Source organism: Coregonus lavaretus, assembly GCF_964263955.1.
Source record: "Coregonus lavaretus genome assembly, chromosome: 28".
Classification (NCBI taxonomy): Eukaryota; Metazoa; Chordata; class Actinopteri; order Salmoniformes; family Salmonidae; genus Coregonus; species Coregonus lavaretus.
This window is the reverse complement of record NC_140015.1, coordinates 11,352,609-11,372,570: the sequence shown is the minus strand read 5'-3', so window position 1 is coordinate 11,372,570 and position 19,962 is coordinate 11,352,609. Positions and strand designations below refer to the sequence as shown.

At 40.2% G+C, this 19,962-nt stretch overlaps 1 protein-coding gene across 1 annotated transcript in view; it reads right to left on the bottom strand.

Annotated features, from left to right (window-relative positions):
• Positions 1-10,674, bottom strand: part of LOC311104271 (rho-related GTP-binding protein RhoN-like) — a 32,466-nt gene extending 21,792 nt beyond the window's left edge. Inside the window, exons 1-2 of the mRNA XM_084146060.1 lie at positions 10,296-10,674; positions 9,652-9,739 (exon numbers count right to left, since the gene is read on the bottom strand). Coding sequence (XP_084002186.1) covers positions 9,652-9,739; positions 10,296-10,397 — 190 coding nt within the window. The 5' untranslated portion in view covers positions 10,398-10,674. The remainder of the gene's footprint in view (positions 1-9,651; positions 9,740-10,295) is intronic.
• Positions 10,675-19,962: the final 9,288 nt, after the last annotated feature.

Below are 19,962 nucleotides of genomic sequence, written 5' to 3'. Positions count from 1 at the left end.
GGCTGGCCCTCTTTGAAATCCCGTAGATCAATGCATTGCACTCTTTTTACTTGTAAATCCCTCCTGGATAAACTTCAACCGTACCTTACTTCATTGTTAACTTATAGACATAAGAGATACCAGACCCGGTCACAGGGATGGCTAACTCTGGAGATCCCTTTGATCTCCACTGAGTTAGGTAAATCTGCTTTTAGTTTTTTTGCATCTTACTTGTGGAATAATCTCCAAGGCACTTTAAAATTGGATGAATTGGTGCCTCTAGGACAATTCAAAAGGCTGATTGAGGTCCCTTTTACTGAAGAATGGGTTTGTTTTCTATTATTTTGTTCTGCTTTTAGTATATCGATGTGAATATTGATGTGTACAGCATATCGATGTGAATATTGATGTGAATATTGATGTGTACAGCATATCAATGTGAATATTGATGTGAATATTGATGTGTACAGCATATCGATGTGAATATTGATGTGAATATTGATGTGTACAGCATATTGATGTGAATATTGATGTGTATTATTGATGTGTACAGTATATTGATGTGAATATTGATGTGTATTATTGATGTGTACAGTATATTGATGTGAATATTGATGTGTATTATTGATGTGTACAGTATATTGATGTGAATATTGATGTGTATTATTGATGTGTACAGTATATTGATGTGAATATTGATGTGTATTATTGATGTGTACAGTATATTGATGTGAATATTGATGTGTACAGTATACATTTACATTTACATTTTAGTCATTTAGCAGACGCTCTTATCCAGAGCGACTTACAGGAGCAATTAGGGTTAAGTGCCTTGCTCAAGGGCACATTTACGTCATTTAGCAGACGCTCTTATCCAGAGCGACTCACAAATTGGTGCATTCACCCTATAGCCAGTGGGATAACCACTTTACAATTTTGGGGGGGGGTAGAAGGATTACTTTATCCTATCCCAGGTATTCCTTAAAGAGGTGGGGTTTCAAATGTCTCCGGAAGGTGGTGAGTGACTCCGCTGTCCTGGCGTCGTGAGGGAGCTTGTTCCACCATTGGGGTGCCAGAGCAGCGAACAGTTTTGACTGGGCTGAGCGGGAACTATGCTTCCGCAGAGGAAGGGGAGCCAGCAGGCCAGAGGTGGATGAACGCAATGCCCTCGTTTGGGTGTAGGGACTGATCAGAGCCCGAAGGTACAGAGGTGCCGTTCCCCTCACTGCTCCATAGGCAAGCACCATGGTCTTGTAACGGATGCGAGCTTCAACTGGAAGCCAGTGGAGTGTGCGGAGGAGGGGGGTGACGTGAGAGAACTTGGGAAGGTTGAACACCAGACGGGCTGCGGCATTCTGGATGAGTTGTAGGGGTTTAATGGCACAGGCAGGGAGGCCAGCCAACAGCGAGTTGCAGTAATCCAGACGGGAGATGACAAGTGCCTGGATTAGGACCTGTGCCGCTTCCTGTGTAAGGCAGGGTCGTACTCTCCGAATGTTGTAGAGCATGAACCTGCAGGAGCGGGTCACCGCCTTGATGTTAGCGGAGAACGACAGGGTGTTGTCCAGGGTCACGCCAAGGCTCTTCGCACTCTGGGAGGAGGACACAACGGAGTTGTCAACCGTGATTGTATATTGATGAGTATTATTGATGTGTATTATTGACGAGAATATTGATGTGTACAGCATATTGATGTGAATATTGATGTGTACAGCATATTGATGTGTATTATTGATGAGTATTATTGATGTGTACAGCATTTTTATGTGAATATTGATGTGTACAGCATATTGATGTGAATATTGATGTGTACAGCATATATATGTGTATTATTGATGAGTGTTATTGATGTGTACAGTATATTGATGTGTATTATTGATGTGAATATTGATGTGTACAGCATATTGATGTGCATTATTGATGTGTACAGTATATTGATGTGTATTATTTATGTGTATTATTGATGAGTATTATGGATGTGTACAGCATATTGATGTGAATATTGATGTGTACAGCATATTGATGTGTATTATTGATGAGTATTATTGTTGTGTACAGCATATTGATGTGTACAGCATATTGATGTGAATATTGATGTGTACAGCATATTTATGTGTATTATTGATGAGTATTATTGATGTGTACAGTATTATTGATGTGTATTATTGATGAGTATTATTGATGTGTACAGTATAGTGATATGTATTATTGAAGTGTATTTTGATGTGTACAGTATATGTATGTGTATTATTGATGTATATTATTGATGTGTACAGTATATTGATGTGTATTATTGATGTGTACAGTATATTGATATGTATTATTGATGTGTACAGTATATTTATGTGTATAGTGTATATTTATATGTATTATTGATGTGTATTATTGATGTGTACAGTATATTGATGTGTATAGTGTATATTGATGTTTATTATTGATGTGTACAGTATATTGATGTGTAGAGTGTATATTGATGTGTATTATTGATGTGTATAGTATATTGATGTGTACAGGATATTGATGTGTATTATTGATGTGTATAGTATATTGATGTGTATAGTGTATATTGATGTGTATAGTATATTGATGTGTATAGTATATTGATGTGTATTATTGATGTGTATAGTATATTGATGTGTACAGTATATCGACGTGTATAGTATATTGATGTGTACAGTATATTGATGTGTATTATTGATGTGTACAGTATATTGATGTGTATAGTGTATATTGATGTGCCTTTGATGTGTATGCTGGGCTCATTTGTAAAACAGACCTTGGTCTCAGCATCCCTGTCGAAATAAAGGTTAAATAAAATAAAAAATTAAATAAGTAGTATTAACCTAAGTATGTAAGTATGTAAGAGCCATATGTGCACCAATCATCATTATGTGTCCTGAAGTGAATATGTTAAGCCCCAGTGTCTAGCACCCCGCAGTGAGTCTACAGTCATATTTAAGAGAGGCGGTACAGAGATGTATCATAGGGCCTTTGTCTGTCTGTGACCAAGGTCAGACAGTCATACAGAGATCACAGAGATCATCAGAGAGCAGAGGGATCAGAGGGGAGGATGTCATTAGAGATCTGTCTGGATGGAATCCCCCAAAAGCCTCCACGTGACTAGATTAGGAGCTGGGAGACAGTGAGAGGGCAGAGGAACAGGGGCAGGCGGGCAGTGGGCTCACCATGGGGCTGTGTAGTGTACCATTCATAAGGACATAACAAGCCCAGAGAAGAGCATGACCTTGGGTGTACCGTCTGCCTGTTTCCTTTGTGTTTTTAGGTTATTCAAAAAAGTATGTACGCGGGCATGTGTGTGTGTTTGTGTGTGTGTGTGTGCATGCGTGCCTGCAGTCGCATCTGTGTGCGAGTGCGTGCAAGCGTATGTGTGAGGGTGTGTGTTGGACATAAATTGGATATTCTGTGTGTTTAATTATAGGCTGTGTGTTCCTGTCAGTGAGGCTGACTGGCCCTCACTATGCTCCTCTCCTCCTCTCCTTTCCTCTCCCCCTCTCCTACACACTGTCGCTGACTCCAGGTCAGAACAGAGCTATGCAGACTAATGAGCTATCACAGAGAGGGAGAACACAGGATGGAGAAAGAGGATAAGAGAGAGAGAGAGAGAGAGAGAGAGAGAGAGAGAGAGAGAGAGAGAGAGAGAGAGAGAGAGAGAGAGAGAGAGAGAGAGAGAGAGAGAGAGAGAGAGAGAGAGAGAGAGAGAGAGAGAGAGAGAGAGAGAGGGAGAATGATGGTGGAGAGAGAGAGAGAGAGAGAGAGAGAGAGAGAGAATGATGGTGGAGAGAGAGAGAGAGAATGATGGTGGAGAAAAAGAGAAAACAGAGAGATAAGGGACACGTTTTAAAACACCCTCATAGTGGTGAAACTAGCCATGTCAGACAATTTTCTTTCCCTTCTTTCCTTCACGTTTTCTTAATCTTTTCCCTCTTTCTCTTGTCCAAGGTCTGATTGGTCTCTCTGGCTGAAGCATATGGGCACCCAGGTCTCCTCCAACACACTGACCCTAGCGTAGTAGTTAGTGTTAGTGACTCAGACCAGAGAACCGCAAGGCTCCAAGGGGAGAATCAGAGACGCGTACCCAGCCAGGGGCCACTCTGAGCGGCTAGACATAAACCCCTGCAGCCTGAACCCTGGCTCTCCTCCAGACTCTCCAGGCGGCTACACTGTCACAGACAATCAGTGGAGCAGTGTGCGGTGAGGTGGCTATGGAATCTATGAATAAGATATCTACTGTACATGTCCACATGCTGTATATCCACAGGGTGCAAGATTTCAGTAATGTTCCCAAAATTCACAGGTTTTCCAGAAATCCCAGTTGGAAGATTTCTACATTCAGTATGGAATAAGCAGGAAATCTATGAATCCTCCAACCGGGATATCTGAAAAAGCTGTATTTTGGGAAAGTTTCCAGAATTTTGCTACCCTACCACATATACAGCTATTACTTCTAATCTATATGTAAAAGAGGCATGCAGGACTGGGAAGGCTCTTCTCCAGTGGGGTTGGAGGTGCTCCCAAATGAGAGCCAGGGCCGGGGAGCCACAAGGGGGGCCAGGGAGGTGCTGGATTAAACCCCCCCCCCACAGTGCCGACCCCCGCCAGGGGCTCAACAGAGAGCCAGAACACTACCCTCTGTCCAAAAATACCTCCACACGCATTTCAACAATATCTGTCCTTCTGTCTGCTGTCTGTCTGTATGCATGGACCTGGCAGTAGCACGCATTTATTTCCAGCTCCTGTTCAAATGCACCATTCATGGTAATTTGGTACTTTCCATTGTATAAGACTATTAGTGATGGCCTTTGGTGTTTTGGGTTGTTTTATGAATGTTGAAACACAAAGAAACATACCGTTTTACAATGTGTTGAATAAGATATGTAACAATATAGGCAGTGTTTGTTAGACAATGGAAGTAAGCTTAATGGAGCTATGGTGAATAGGGTGAATATTTTACTATCGGTTTTCCTAACTACTTATTTTTAAGTGCTCTGATGGCCTATTAAGGTTAAGTAGTCCTGACATGCCTTTTCATGTCCTAAATATAGTCTGGGTATTCACCGTTATATTAGGAATACACCTATTCTCCATAATGGTGCTTCACTGAAACAATAGTTATAAAACAGGGGGCCAGTATGAACTTTTGTATGCACTCACTAACTGTAAGTCGCTCTGGATAAGAGTGTCTGCTAAATGACTAAAATGTCAAATGTAAAACCGACATAATGCAGTGTTTGACATTCCAATGGCAAGATAATGGTTGAGGAAATTATCATAAAGCCTTTTCAAACTGATAAATTGGGCAAGAGGGGGGATGGGTAGTTCATCTGAAATGTGATTGCATGTGCGATCCAAACCCCTTTCTCATAAAATAATTCATCTGGGGGTCAACAAGGGTCATTTTGAACCCACAACAACCCTTCATACCACTCATTTCCACTCACACACACACACACACAGGTGCACAGTACATTCACTGGCTGTGCCTAACCAACGGGTGTGCCTGCAATGTGCTAATCATAATAAAAACAGGTTTGAGTTTCGGCAGTTCTACCCCCAGGCAGGTCAGGAGACTAGCATTAACTGCTCAGTGTAGACTAGTGCAGCTGTGTGAGTTAGTCAACAGGATATGCTCATCCCTTTTCAGGATACTGACAATAAAGATTTAACTTTGACATTAAAGGGGGGTAAAAAAAATTACTACGATTTAAAGGTTGTGATAGATTTAAACTTAATGCAAAACAAACAAAAGCTTTGTAAAATAAGTGTGCACTCACAAATCATAAAAGACAAGTGCAGGTATGAGAAGAATATGAAAACGTATGAGGATAGCATCACAGTAAGATGAGGAAGGGCAAACTAAAGGCTGACTGATGCAGCATATCATTGAGGTCATCTTCCTCAGTCATCTCTGTAATCAACATGGAAATCTAGGCGAGCTACTCATCTCATGTTTCTGCTTTCTGAAGCACCTCCAGCTACAGCCAGCCACAATAGAGTAGAGTGGGGCTGTTGGTTTTATTTCATCTCTGTTTTGAGTTGTAGCTCATGCAGTTGCTATTAAAGATTAATCAAGTGGAAAGGGCTAGGGAAGGGAAGGCCCTGTGAACTAAGCTTGTTTATACAGGGCTCTTATGCCCTAATGGTCCACTGCACTGAGAATGTGGCTTTTAGCAAAAAACAAAGTCACCAGGAATGTTGAAAAGTCACTGTGCATGTGATGGGCGTGTGTGTGTGTGTGTGTGTGTGTGTGTGTGTAGTGGTTGTGTGGGTGATGTTAGGTGTTTGAAGCTATTTGTCATTATCTCTCAAATCAAAAATATATCACACCACTAATTACAGAAACACCTTTTGTGAGTAAAAGTGTTATAAAATAATCATTATAATACATGTGGATGGCCCAGTCGGCAAGTGGATACATTTTTTTTGAGGTATTTGACATTGCCTAATGCCTTTGGCATTGCCTAACGCCTCTAAGGAAATTAGAAATCATTCAAAATATGTGGGAAGCTACAGTATGACTAAGAATGTTCTCTGACCCACAACACATAAGTCAAGGCTTTCACTTTTAAGATAGGAATCAGACTTAGTCAATCAGAGAGCATAAACAGAGATGTAACTGTGGTGTGGGACTGTGGGAGAAGCCTGACTGACTGTCATGCGTTACTTAGATATTCCCTGGGACAGTCCTGGCTGTGCTATGAGTGGGAGAATGTTCCAGGCCTGACTTGGATGAGATAGTTCCCATGCTGCAGCACCACCATATTGGGAAGAGGCACAGTACAGGGGGCATGACAGTTTTGGCTGGATGAATACTCAGACTGGCTGACGAGCATCATAACCCGTGACCGTGAGCACCCAGTACTGGTCACTGATTGGTGCACAGACCTATTGTGACCCAGAGTCAGTTAGCTTGGCCAATCACAGCTTGGAATGGGGTTAGGAATGGTGACATTTGAACTCAAGGAGCAACGGCTTGTCAGTCATCGCTGTCTTTTAATACATCAGTCCTCGCTACTGTTATTTACTGTGGTCCTCTGTAGCTCAGCTGGTAGAGCACGGCGCTTGTAACGCCAAGGTAGTGGGTTCGATCCCCGGGACCACCCATACACAAAAAAAAAAAAAAAAAAAATGTATGCACGCATGACTGTAAGTCGCTTTGGATAAAAGCGTCTGCTAAATGGCATATTATTATTATTTAGATACACAAATACACAGATGCCAAACACGGATAAACAGACATGCATACACAGAATATGCCCTCTCCCACAATATACACACACACACACATACAGACAAACATTCTCCTTTGCATTCCACTCAATCAGTTTCTAATTGACTTAATCCTCCAGATGGTCCGTAGCATAATGCAGGGGAAATACAAAGCAGCTGCGAGTTTCCCTCTAGTTCTGGACAGCCATAATGGCCCTGTTTCTGCCTCTTTAAAATAAACATCCTATTCACTAAGACATCAGTTCACACACACACACAATACCTAGACACAGTCATGACCCTAATTAGATCAACACCTCACCTCTGTTTTCCTCCATCCTGTGAATACTAGAACCTCTGCTGGTCTGGAGAACAACAGATCACTGAGGCTAAACTAATCAATGGTCTACTGCCACACTAAAACAATAGGCACCGTGACCTTGTTAATGGCAATACACGTCCTACCAAACTCACTGAGACCTATCAGACCACAGAGGCTGTAAAAGTGGAAATGAGGAGGCTAGACTCCAGCTCCTGAAACAGAACGCACCTCAAGGACTAATAAATAATGATTAAATCAGTGATATTCAGAGACCACGGTGAGTCTCTCCTGTTCAATTGATATGTTATTATTAATACACTCTCCATCGTATTACCCCCCACTAACTATGTCGATGGCAGTGTTAGTTGGCAGATGGAGTGAAACCAACTGAGCTGATCCTGGTACATTGTTACACAGAGCTACTGTTGGGTGGTTATAGACAGTGGTGTAAAGTACTTAAGTAAAAATACTTTAAAGTACTACTTAAGTCGTTTTTTGGGGTATCTGTACTTTACTTTACTATTTATATTTTTGACAACTCATCCCTACTGCCTCTCATCTGACAGGCTCACGAAACACAAATGCATCATTTATAAATGATGTCTGAATGTTGGAGTGTGCCCCTGGCTATCCGTAAATTTAAAAAACAAGAAAATGGTGCCATCTGGTTTGCTTAATGTTAGGAATTTTAAATTATTTATACTTTGACTTTGACTTTTGATACTTAAGTATATTTTAGCAATTACATTTACTTTTGATACTTAAGTATATTTAAAACCAAAAACTTTTAGATTTTTACTCAAGTAGTATTTTACTGGGTGACTTTCACTTTTACTTGAGTCATTTTCTATTAAGGTATCTTTACTTTTACTCAAGTATTACAATTGGGTACTTTTTCCACAACTGGTTAAAGATTACAGGACCCTGGTCCTGTGCTACACATGGGTAAGTTATAGTGGCCTTAGCTGTAGTTTATGAAGGCCAGCAGGGGGTCTACTACATATGCAAATGCTTCTTCACAGTAATTATATAGTGGGTCCAGATAGTGGCCATGCAACTGGACTGGAGAAGACACATGGTCCCTGGCAATACACTGCTGCTGCCAGCGCACATGAGAGGGGGGAGGAAGAGTGAGAGGGCAGAAGAGGGGGTTACGAGAAGGGAAGAATAGAAAGAGATGGATGGAATTACAATTATGGAAAAAAGAAGGGCAGGAAGTCAGAGGCAGAAACCTGACCTAATTGTTTCTCTCTTTATTTAAATGTTTGAGGGTTTTTTACCATGGGAGAACATCCGTTAATTAATTTACATCTGGAGTGAAAACATGAGCATCTGTGTTTTCTACGAACCAAGACGTAAATAGGCAGGCAAGTGAGCACACACACTCTTGAGTGTAACTTGCTTGAGGCTGGTAGGCCGGGTGGGTGATATCATGTTTGTAGATGGAGTAAAGGGAGGTGGGGTTATGGTCTCTTTACTGAAGATAAAAGGCTAATCACCTATCGTCAGTGATCATCAAAGGGTTTAGATATGGACAGACAGAAGCACAACCCTACTACCATTACAGAAGCCCCCCGGTCCAAAGCTAAGGAGGAGATAAGGAAAACTTCCAACCACTGAGTCCTGCCTCCCAGCCACAGAGGCCTCTTCAGCCCTCACTGACAGACTCAAGTAGATTGGATGGGTTGAGAGATCATTTCTGTGGGCCAGTCACTCAGTCAGCCATTCTGCTTCAGCCCCCGTCCCTCCCCGACCTCCCTAGCAGTCTTCTGGCCCCTGGACAGAGCATGGGAACATCCCAGCCCCACACAGCGCTCCGCACAGAGAGGAATGCAAACAGAGGGCAGCGCTGAGAGAAAGGAGTGGCACTGGAGCTTTTCAGCAAAGACAACAATCATAAATAGCAAATGCCCAAAGCAAAAGTAGGCCAGTCAGTCAGTCATAAGTTGGCATGGTCAAAGCAATTAGTCAGAGAGATGACTGCTTGAAAACTCCAAAATTATTGAAGCAGCCCTCCCACCGTTGCAGACATGGACTGTCGTCACTGCAGAGCGGAGCAGCCAGAGGGATTGATTTGTCATCAGCCTTTAGGAGATAGATGCAGAGAGCAGAAATAGTATTACCTGAGGTGTCCCACATGTTCAACTCAATCCTCTGTTTGTCAATTTCAAAACTGGCCGTGTAGTTTTCAAATACTGTGGGGACATAGTTCTGAAAAAAAGGGTGCATGTTGATTAGTACAGCACAAATAGCATAGGAGTAAACATAGGTCAGACGTTCAATCACTTAAATGTAATGTTATCATACAAATATATAGACTATATTAAAACAATGTAGGTCTAGTTGACAATAACACCCAGATAAAATATTAATCAAAAGTGGAAACTGAATACACTCCGAAATACATTATATGAGTCTATATTGTTTATTCACTAATAATAATGGCAATTTTGTATTATTTATGTCTTTCGGCTTTCCGTCTCTCTCTCTTTCTCTCTAGAGATTACCTAACGCAGGTGCGAACACACCTTTGGCTCATAATTTAAATCAAGACATTTGGGATGAAATGATTAGAATATAGAAACCCTGTCGTTCTATTTGGTTTTGTGTCTGTCTTGACATTTATCTTTGCTTTATTCACAAACTGCGATGAGTTCCATCGACCCACAGTACACATACCACTCTTAAATTATCCAGTTGCCTGTTTTCAAGTGTGGACAGTCATGTTCATAACGCAAGACTTCATAGCCTATATCAGGACACTTACCTCGGGATAGCAGTCCTTCGCAAAAACATGTAGGAGAGCCGTTTTACCACATTGCGTATCTCCGACCACCACGATCTTACAGCGGCTGCCTTGACTTTCCATCTTTGTCAGTCAGTGTGTCTGTTCTGGACGCGGATCGGTTTCATTCACCATCCGATGTGGATATAAGGTGAGACTGGAACTGAAGGAAAAACCAGCAGGTACATGCGCTGGTTGTGGCGCGCCCTCCTATGTGTCCTCCCAGGGTTGTCCTCCCCTGTCCACCCTGTGCAGCCCTCAGTTCCCACGGTTACACTAGCTATCCTCTCACTGCCTGATCACACCACCTTGATCGCCTCCGCACTCAGCAGCAGCACGCGGATCCCTCCCTTCAAACTCTACTTTTTAATTGGCCACGCCTTGCCCATATACGCGCCCAACGAGAGCGAGTTGGTCCTCGTGACCCTCTGTGTTCATTTACTTGTTTGATAGCTTGTCTCTTTACTTGTCCAACAGTGACACATGTCTTCATTATTTGTTGTCGAAAGATTATTCATATTATGATTGGGCTACATCTCCTGGCCTTTATTTATAGCTTTAAGGATTGTGTTTAGATACACATTTCAACGAATGTATTGACTGTTTATTACATAGTTATAAACTGTAAAACTAGACTAATAATTAGCCTAACAGTTTATAAACGCGTATAAACCCTTATAAATTATGTATAGGTCTAAAGTACGTGTTAATGTTAACTGGCAGTGTAATATATATTCTAAAAAATAAATGAAAAGGAAAGTATTTTTGTATGATGTATTGTAGGTAGGCTACAACTATGGGGGGTGAAGCGTGTATGGTGTGATGGATCATGTCCCTGTTATCAGGGCAGGGTGGTGACCGGGGTTTTAGTAGATAGCTAGAGGACAGTCATCACTGTATCTTGAATCATCATGTTGGGGAAGTTGAAAGTCTTCACCCACTCAGCCCAACGCTGTCTTTATACATATCAATGGATCACTTCCCTATCCAAAACCGGAACTGCCTCATTTGGAAGCTCTTCGACTGAAACGTCCATGTTTCAGGTACTGTTGTTGTTTCATGTGAGATATAAATGTCACCTGAGGCAGGCCGGTTTACAATTCAGCGAGGTCACATACTGGCTGTTACTTACATTTTTCTACAGGCTTTTACTGCCTCCCTTTGGTGAGGAGTGGTATTTTATTTTTTAGGAAAAGCAACCCACCCTGAGCCACCAGCAGTAGCCTGCCACAAGTGTGTGCATCTTCAGAAAGATTACTGAACCAATAACATATTGTTTTAGGGTGTTTCAATGGGCCTAAATTATTTATAAGTAATATATAATATAATTGCAGCAATAGTGTTTCACTTTGTATGATACAGGCTACCATTAACTTGTAGAAGCCTAGGCATTGCTGAATTCCACCAATACATATCTTCTTTACTTCAACTTTCTCAGCATGCAGTCCATCAGACATGTGATAGAGAGAGTACCATTACATGGCTGTGTGAGCTCCCCTCCCCTGCTGTCTATGACTAACTCCACGCTCTGATACAGTCTTTTATTTTAACCAGAGTTCAACACAATGAGCTACGCAGTGCTTCTTCTGAGCAGCAGGTGGACACAGAGCACAGTCTCTCTCTGGTCCAGTACATTTACATTTACGTCATTTAGCCGACGCTCTTATCCAGAGCGACTTACAAATTGGTGGTGCCAGTGGTGGCAATGTATGAAAGTAACTTTTCCAGTGTTCCATATTTCTATGAAATATGACTTATAATTAGAAACAATATGAGTGAAATAGCATTCCTTCCCAAAAATTGTAATTAAGTATTAAAAAAAAAAAGCTTTTCTACCCCTGCTTGGACTGGTCACAAACAACAGAATGGTGTGGGAATATCCAGTGCCTTCAGAAAGTATTCACATTTGTGATTTTTTCCACATTTTGTTGTATTACAGCCTGAATTTAAAATGGATTACATTTAGATGTTGTATCACTGGCCTACACACAGTACCCTATAATGTCAAAGTGGAATTATGATGTTAGACATTTTTACAAATTAATTACAAATGAAAAGCTGAAATGTCTTGAGTCAATAAGTATTCAACCCTTTTGTTATGGCAAGCCTAAATAAGTTCAGGAGTAAAAATGTGCTTAACAAATCACATATAAGTTGCATGGACTCACTCTGTGTGCAATAATAGTGTATAACATGATTTTTGAATGACTACCTTATCTCTGTACCCCACACTTACAATTATCTGTAAGGTCCCTCAGTTGAGCAGTGAATTTCAAACACAGATTCAACCACAAAGACCAGGGAGGTTTTCCAATGCCTTGCAAAGAAGGGCACCTATTGGTAGATGGGTACAATTTTTAAAAAGCAGACATTGAATATCCCTTTGAGCATGGTAAAGTTATTAATTACACTTAAAACCAGTCACTACAAAGATTCAGGCGTCCTTCCTAACTCAGTTGCCGGAGAGGAAGTAAACAGCTCAGGGATTTCACCATGAGGCCAATGGTGACTTTAAACGAGTTACAGAGTTGAATGGCTGTGATAGGAGAAAACTGAGGATGGATCAACAACATTGTAGTTACTCCACAATACTAACGTAAATGACAGGTTGAAAATAAGGAAGCCTGGTACAGAATAAAACTATTCCAAAACATGCATCCTGTTTGCAGTAAGACACTAAAGTAAAACTGCAAAAAATGTGGCAAATAAATTAACTTTATTTCCTGAATACAAAGTGTTGTGTTTGGGGAAAATCCAACACAACACAACACAACACAACACTGAGTAACATATTTTAAAGCATGGTGATGGCTGCATCATGTTATGGGTATGCTTGTCATCGGCAATGACTAGGGAGTTTTTTTTATATATAAAAATAAACGGAATAGCGCTAAGCACAGGCAAAATCCTACAGGAAAACCTGGTTCAGTCTGCGTTCCAACAGACACTGGGAGACAAATTCACCTTTCAGCAGGACAATAACCTAAAACTCAAGGCCAAATATAACCTGGAGTTGCTTACCAAGATGAATGTTGCTGAGTGGCCTAGTTACAGTTTTGACTTAAATTGGCTTGAAAATCTATGGCAAGACTTGAAAATGGCTGTCTTGCAATGATCAGCAACCAACTTGACAGAGTTTGAAGAATAATGGGCAAAGATAGTACAATCCAGGTATGCAAAGCTCTTAGAGACCTAACCCAGAAAGACTTACAGCTGTAATAACTGCCAAAGGTCATTCTAACATGTATTGATTCAGGGGTGTGAATACTTATGTAAATTAGATATTTCTGTATTTAATTTTCAATACCTTTGCAAAGAAAATCGAAGAACATGTTTTCACTTTGTCATTATGGGGTATTGTGTGTAGATCGGTGATACAAAAAAAATATATTTTATCCATTTTGAATTCAGGCAGTAACACAACATTTGAAATAAGTCAAGGGGAATGACTACTTTCTGAAGGCACTGCAGCCTACCAATCATTATAAATATCCATGACAAGTAAACAGTTTATTTTCCAGCTCAGCCACTGAGCCAAGGAGACGTCTCGGCCAAAGCATGTGAGGTCACCTCATAGGAAATGGAAAGCATTTTTGAAACCGTCTGTTTCAGAGAAGTTTATGGATGGGGAGGCCTATTACCCAATGTTATTTCTCTAATTTATGATTTGACCACGAATACAAGTAAAGGACGAGTCAACAACATTATTTGGGTGGGCCTTTAGGTTGACAGAATATTCGCTTTTTTTGGACAGTTAGGTCCCATGTAGCCTAAACCACAAAGAAACACATGAGTTCATCTGACTCTGGGTTAGTAGAAAAAGGGCTTAATTGCCTAAATCTTGCTCTATCCCTTTAATAATCATACAAAAATAACTTTACAAAAATAAAGATACAGGTACTGTTAGCTGTTTCACTACAGATTTCCACAGAGATTTTTTGTGTAACACAGCTTCGAGCCTACGTTTTTTTTTTTGTTCCCTCCTGAGTTTCCATTATCTCTGGAAGTGTAACATAAAAGGCCTCTGTGAGAATCTGTGTTAAAACGGCCCACAATAAGTGTATCTTTTCTATTTGTAAAATGATTTTGGTAGATACGAAAATAGAGTTTCTGAGGTTTCCAAATCCGTATTGCATGCAGTGATCATTAACGTTAGACAAGCGTCAGGACAGCTCTAGGCCTACACATTGGCCCTGCCTTGGTCAATTGTTCAAATGAGAACTTTATGGCTGTATTGCCCAACAGTCTCACTGCAGAAGTAGACGTTCATCCACGTTCTCCAAACTTAAAATGTATCATTTCGAAGTTTCTCCAAACGTTAAATTTCAATGTGTTTTTGTTGTTCCTGCTGCTTTGTATCTTTCCATTTCTCAAAACATAAAATTTCGAAGTTAAGGGTTAAGTTTAAGCACTCATTCCGATAGGTTAAGGTAAGGGTTAAGGTTAGGGATATGGTTAAAACATTACGTTTAGGCACTCATTCCAAATGGTTTTGGAAAGGGTTAAGGTTTGGGATAAAAAAAATTAAAACCAGTGTCCACAACTGTAACCTTCTGATCCAAAGTTATGGGATTACATCCATCCACCTTAGCAAAACCCAAGCCTACTTGATGGTAATAGCGCTATCCTTAGTGGGCGGTTTTGAGGGCATTTCCCAGGTCCTCAGGACAATTGATAGATGTCCAATGTGGGTTCTCGAGAGCTAGTCGGATGCCGGCAATTCAATTACAGTAGGTTTGGCGCGCAAACCTTTTGTTTGTTGTTCCGTTATTTAGGCCTACTCTTTCTGGTCATGACTTTTGCACGTTTTGATAATTAGGTCACTATTTCCATATCAAGAAATGTTTGCAAACTTACCGGTAATTGCTTTTTCTTGCGCGATGATGGAGGGGGATGGTCCAGAGGCAGGCTTGCAAGTCTGAGAATTTAGCTTTTTTCAAACACCTGAAACAGCTTTTTCCTGCAACCTAGAGAAATAATCATTGTGTCTAATTCTATGTAATAAAAAATATCTATTTTTCTGCATAAGTTATTTAAGCATATTTCTTTACCTGTTCAGTTGTCATTTTAATTAATTATGCACATTGATTCTTTAAGAACTTTTATGGCTTAGGAGTTTAGTACAACTGCCACATTGGTATAGCTATACTGTAGTATCATAACCCAGTAATTAAAGCAATTTTTGTATTTTCTAAAGTCTATCAACCCTGCCAGCAGGCATGCCAGCTAGGATAGTTAGACAAGCTACCCAGCTAACACATAATGTTCTGAGAACCATGTTTCTTAGAGCTTGGTGAGAGCGTGGTTGTCATAAGGCAATTTTGCATACAATCTTCCCACAACATTCTGGGAATGGTGCAGGATAGTTGCTTGGCTTTGGAACATTCTCAGCACATTTTAGGAGCTTGACAAAATAACGTTATCTTTTTGGTATTTCATTACTTTAACAGAACATTTCCTAAAAGTTCAAACATGGTCACATTTAGTTAAATTTTTGGTAATGTTTTAGGAACATTCTCCAACTGGTTTGACATTTGGGAATGTTTTCAAATAGTTCTGAGAATGTTAAGAAACAACGGTCTTCTGTGGGAATTTCAATACTTCAGCATAACATTTCCTACAGGTTTCCTCATGGTTCTATTTGAAGTCATGTTCTTAGAACATTAAGAAAACGTTCCTTAAAAACTACAACAACAAAAACATTAGAATGTTCTAAGAATGTTATTTAAAAACATATACATTCTGTTCTCAGCGTCAACAAAACTCTCTATCCTCTATCTTGTTAAGTATGTTCAGAGGTGCATTCAACAAGGGAACTAGTTTGCTAACGTTAGCTAACATATTCCATTTGTTTTGTGTTAGCCGCGACCGTTCGCTAACGTTAGCTAACAGTCTGAGAAGATAGTGCGCGGCGAACGTGTGTCTGTTTTGGGTCTAAACTGCCATTAAAAATAATCAAGTGGCCATGTAAACTTTCTACTATATTTAGAAGAAATAGCTCAATCGTTTTCAGTTTGAATATTGTTGCTAAAAAACCACAGTAATCCTTGCAAAAAGTAGCTGTTTGATGTTTCACCTTAACATTTTGGAATGTTCATTCAAATTGTTCAACTGAAATTGTTACTCTGGCAACATGTTCGCTGCAAACAGAAGGTTTGTTGAACTCGCCTCAGGTGTGTTGGCCACGCCCACTAATTGGCCACACCTGATCTTAATGAGTGCTTGTTTCCTTTGAAATGGGGTCTGTTTGAATAGACTAAAACGAAAAGCTTTGTATAAGTTTAAAAAAACATGGCATGCTAGCTCCATCCTGGTGGCTCAGTGCACTAATTCCTTGGATAGAGAACAGAAGAACATACAGATGTAGGATCTTAATTTGAGCCATTTTGCTACAGCAGGAAAAGAATCCTGGAGCAACAGGAAATATAAATATTATGTGAATTATTATTCATGTACAGTCCTCCCGTGTGGCTCAGTTGGTAGAGCATGGTGCTTGCAATGCCAGGGTTGTGGGTTCGATTTCAACTGGGGACAAGTATAAAAATGTATGCACTCACCACTGTAAGTCAGAGTGTCTGCTAAATGATTAAAATGTTCAGGAGGTGTGGCATTCAGATCGATCTTATTGGCCACCCTTGAGAGCAAATGTCATTCCTGTTCATCATGTAAAGTTGACATACTGTAAACAAAAGTGTTCCTTAAAATGTTTGCGTTTTATGCATTCTTCTAGAATATTAGGATTATTTATTACATATTATAATAAGCTGGTATGTATCCTAACAATGGGATTTTACTAGGCTGTTAGGGAAAGCTTAAATTTCTGTAAGCCTCATTGAAGCTACAAAAATGTCAATGTTCAACCTTAACATGTGATAACTATACAACAGAACAAATTAACAGGAATGACATTTGTTCTCTCTGGTGGCTAAAAATACAGTTGTCAGATCTTTTTATACATTTTTATGATAAAACGTGGTCTTAAAAATTACGTTTTGTAATTGATTTAACATGACTCCTCTGCTTCCAAACCTCTGAACCCTCAGCTCCCTGCCTTATCCAGGCCACATTACAGTTCTGCTTTACAGCATTACACATTCAGTAATAACCTACTTAGACAAAACAGAAGAAGAACTGTCAGTGCACCTAGTTGTTCAGGAGCGCATACAGTGCTGCAGCAGTGACAACACTTATAAACATTTGTTCTGCAACTTTGGGCCTTAATGGTGCGTTGCAAAGACATTAATAATGCAATGCACACTACCTGACTGAAGCATACTGAAAACAATTCATTCTGATTGATGATTCCATAAAAGCCAATTGGCCTCATAGGAGTTTTATCCTGAAGATGTAAGCACAGCATAAGAGATAGAGAGAGAGAGAGAGAGAGAGAGAGAGAGAGAAAGAGAGAGAGAGCGAGAGAGAGAGAGAGACTGCTGATAGTTGATGGTGTCCTCATTGTATTCAAACTGGTTAAGGGGAGGCTTAAGCCTTCAGCATGATTCGGTTCGGCTGGCACCTAACCGAACTTGGCTATGCGAACCGAACGAGTGTGCTTGCATACTCCCTTCAAAGACCGCTTGAAAAATGAGAAAAATGTGGAAATAGTACTGTTTGTCCATCTTCAGACACAGTTGACAAGTCAAGTAAAAAAACAAAACTGAATTAATCTAAGATAACTCTGTCATTAATTTGGACGTTTTTGCATAGAATATCATAGTCACGCAATTTTACATCTAACTAAGCATTTCTCAAGTGAAAAAATGAAACGATTAGTCTGTCGTTGAATGACAACAAACATTTAATTGACAAATCCCTATTGTTGACCAATCACCGGCGAAGGGGCGTAGACTTCGGTTACCGTCGGCTACCGACTTCGGCTACCGACTTCGGCTACCGACTTCGGCTACCGACTACCGACTTCGGCTACCGACTTCGGCTTGCCTCGGAAAAATGTTTTGTGTTCATGAACAACCAACAAAACCCTTGCAGAAGACCAAATTGAACAAAAAAACGTCACAAAATGTTGTCATAATACTACATGCACGAACTGTTCTGAACTGTTTCGGATGGAAAGCATGTGGACACCTTTAGGTCCCCAGAGCATTCACACATGGCCCAGTGGGGAATCAACAAGCAATTGTCTGGACTTTACATAGCCTTGGAAGTTAGTTTTTTCAATCAATTTGGTTTAATATAGTATGTGGTCCATTTTCATGAAAAAAAGGTATTTCAGTGTTTTATTTTTAATACACATTTACAAAAATTTCTAAAAACCTGTTTTAACTTTGTCATTGTGGGGTACTGTGTGTTGATTGATGAGGGGGAAAAAATGTTTAATCTATTTTAGAATAAGGCTGTAACGTAACAAAATGTGGAAAAAGTCAAGGGGTCTGAATACTTTCCGAATGCACTGTGTAAATATATATAATGTGATGGAAATTTGTAATGTTTGTGCTTTTCTAATAACTAATTTCTGTGTTCTATTCATGTGCTGTTCTAATAACCAATTTCTGTGTTCATGCAAGTGACTGACAAATCCTCACTTATCAGTATCTGCAATTTGGCAGTACGCCCAGACCTTTGTTTTGAGAACGAAAGATATCTCAGTTCCAAGTTCTTAGCTTAGAGAGAAGAAGCCTCGTGAGGTATTGGTCTGTCACATGTTTTGAACCAGTATTGGTTGGTCACATTAATGAACAAAACGGTAATGATGAATTAATTATGCTAAATCATGCGACTATAACTTGTCTGTGTATAGCCGTATATAAGACAACTGCTGGGACTGCCCCAGCAGAGCTCCTTGTCGACATGTGTACATATGGTACATTGAGTTGGTTGGAACCTCTCCAGCTCGCTGACAATAAACAATGATTAATTTAAGATTGACTTTGAGTGTCCCTAGTGGTAATTTCTACGACATGGTGTAGAATTTCCACGACAATATACAGTACCAGTCAAAAGTTTGGACACACCTACTCATTCAAGGGTTTTTCTTTATTTTTACTATTTTTTACATTGTAGAATAATAGTGAAGACATAAAAACTATGAAAAAACACATATGGAATCATGTAGTAACCCAAAAAGTGTTCAAATCAAAATATATTTTCAAATAGCCACCCTTGATGCCTTGATGACAGCTTTGCACACTCTTGGCATTCTCTCAACCAGCTTCACCTAGAATGCTTTTCCAACAGTCTTGAGGGAGTTCCCACATATGCTGAGCACTTGTTGGCTGCTTTTCCTTCACTCTGCAGTCCGACTCATCCCAAACCATCTCAATTGGGTTGAGGTCGGGGGATTGTGGAGGCCAGGTCATCTGATGCAGCACTCCATCACTCTCCTTCTTGGTAAAATAGCCCTTACACAGCCTGGAGGTGTGTTGGGTCATTGTCCTGTTGAAAAACAAATGATAGTCCCACTAAGCGTCTGTGACTTGAACACTGTGAAGCATTTATTTGGGCTGCAATTTCTGAGGCTGGTAACTCTAATGACCTTATCCTCTGCAGCAGAGTTAACTCTGGGTCTTCCATTCCTGTGGCGGTCCTCATCAGAGCCAGTTTCATCATAGTGCTGGATGGTTTTTGCTACTGCACTTGAAGAAACTTTAAAAGTTCTTGACATTTTCCAGATTGACTGACCATCATGTAT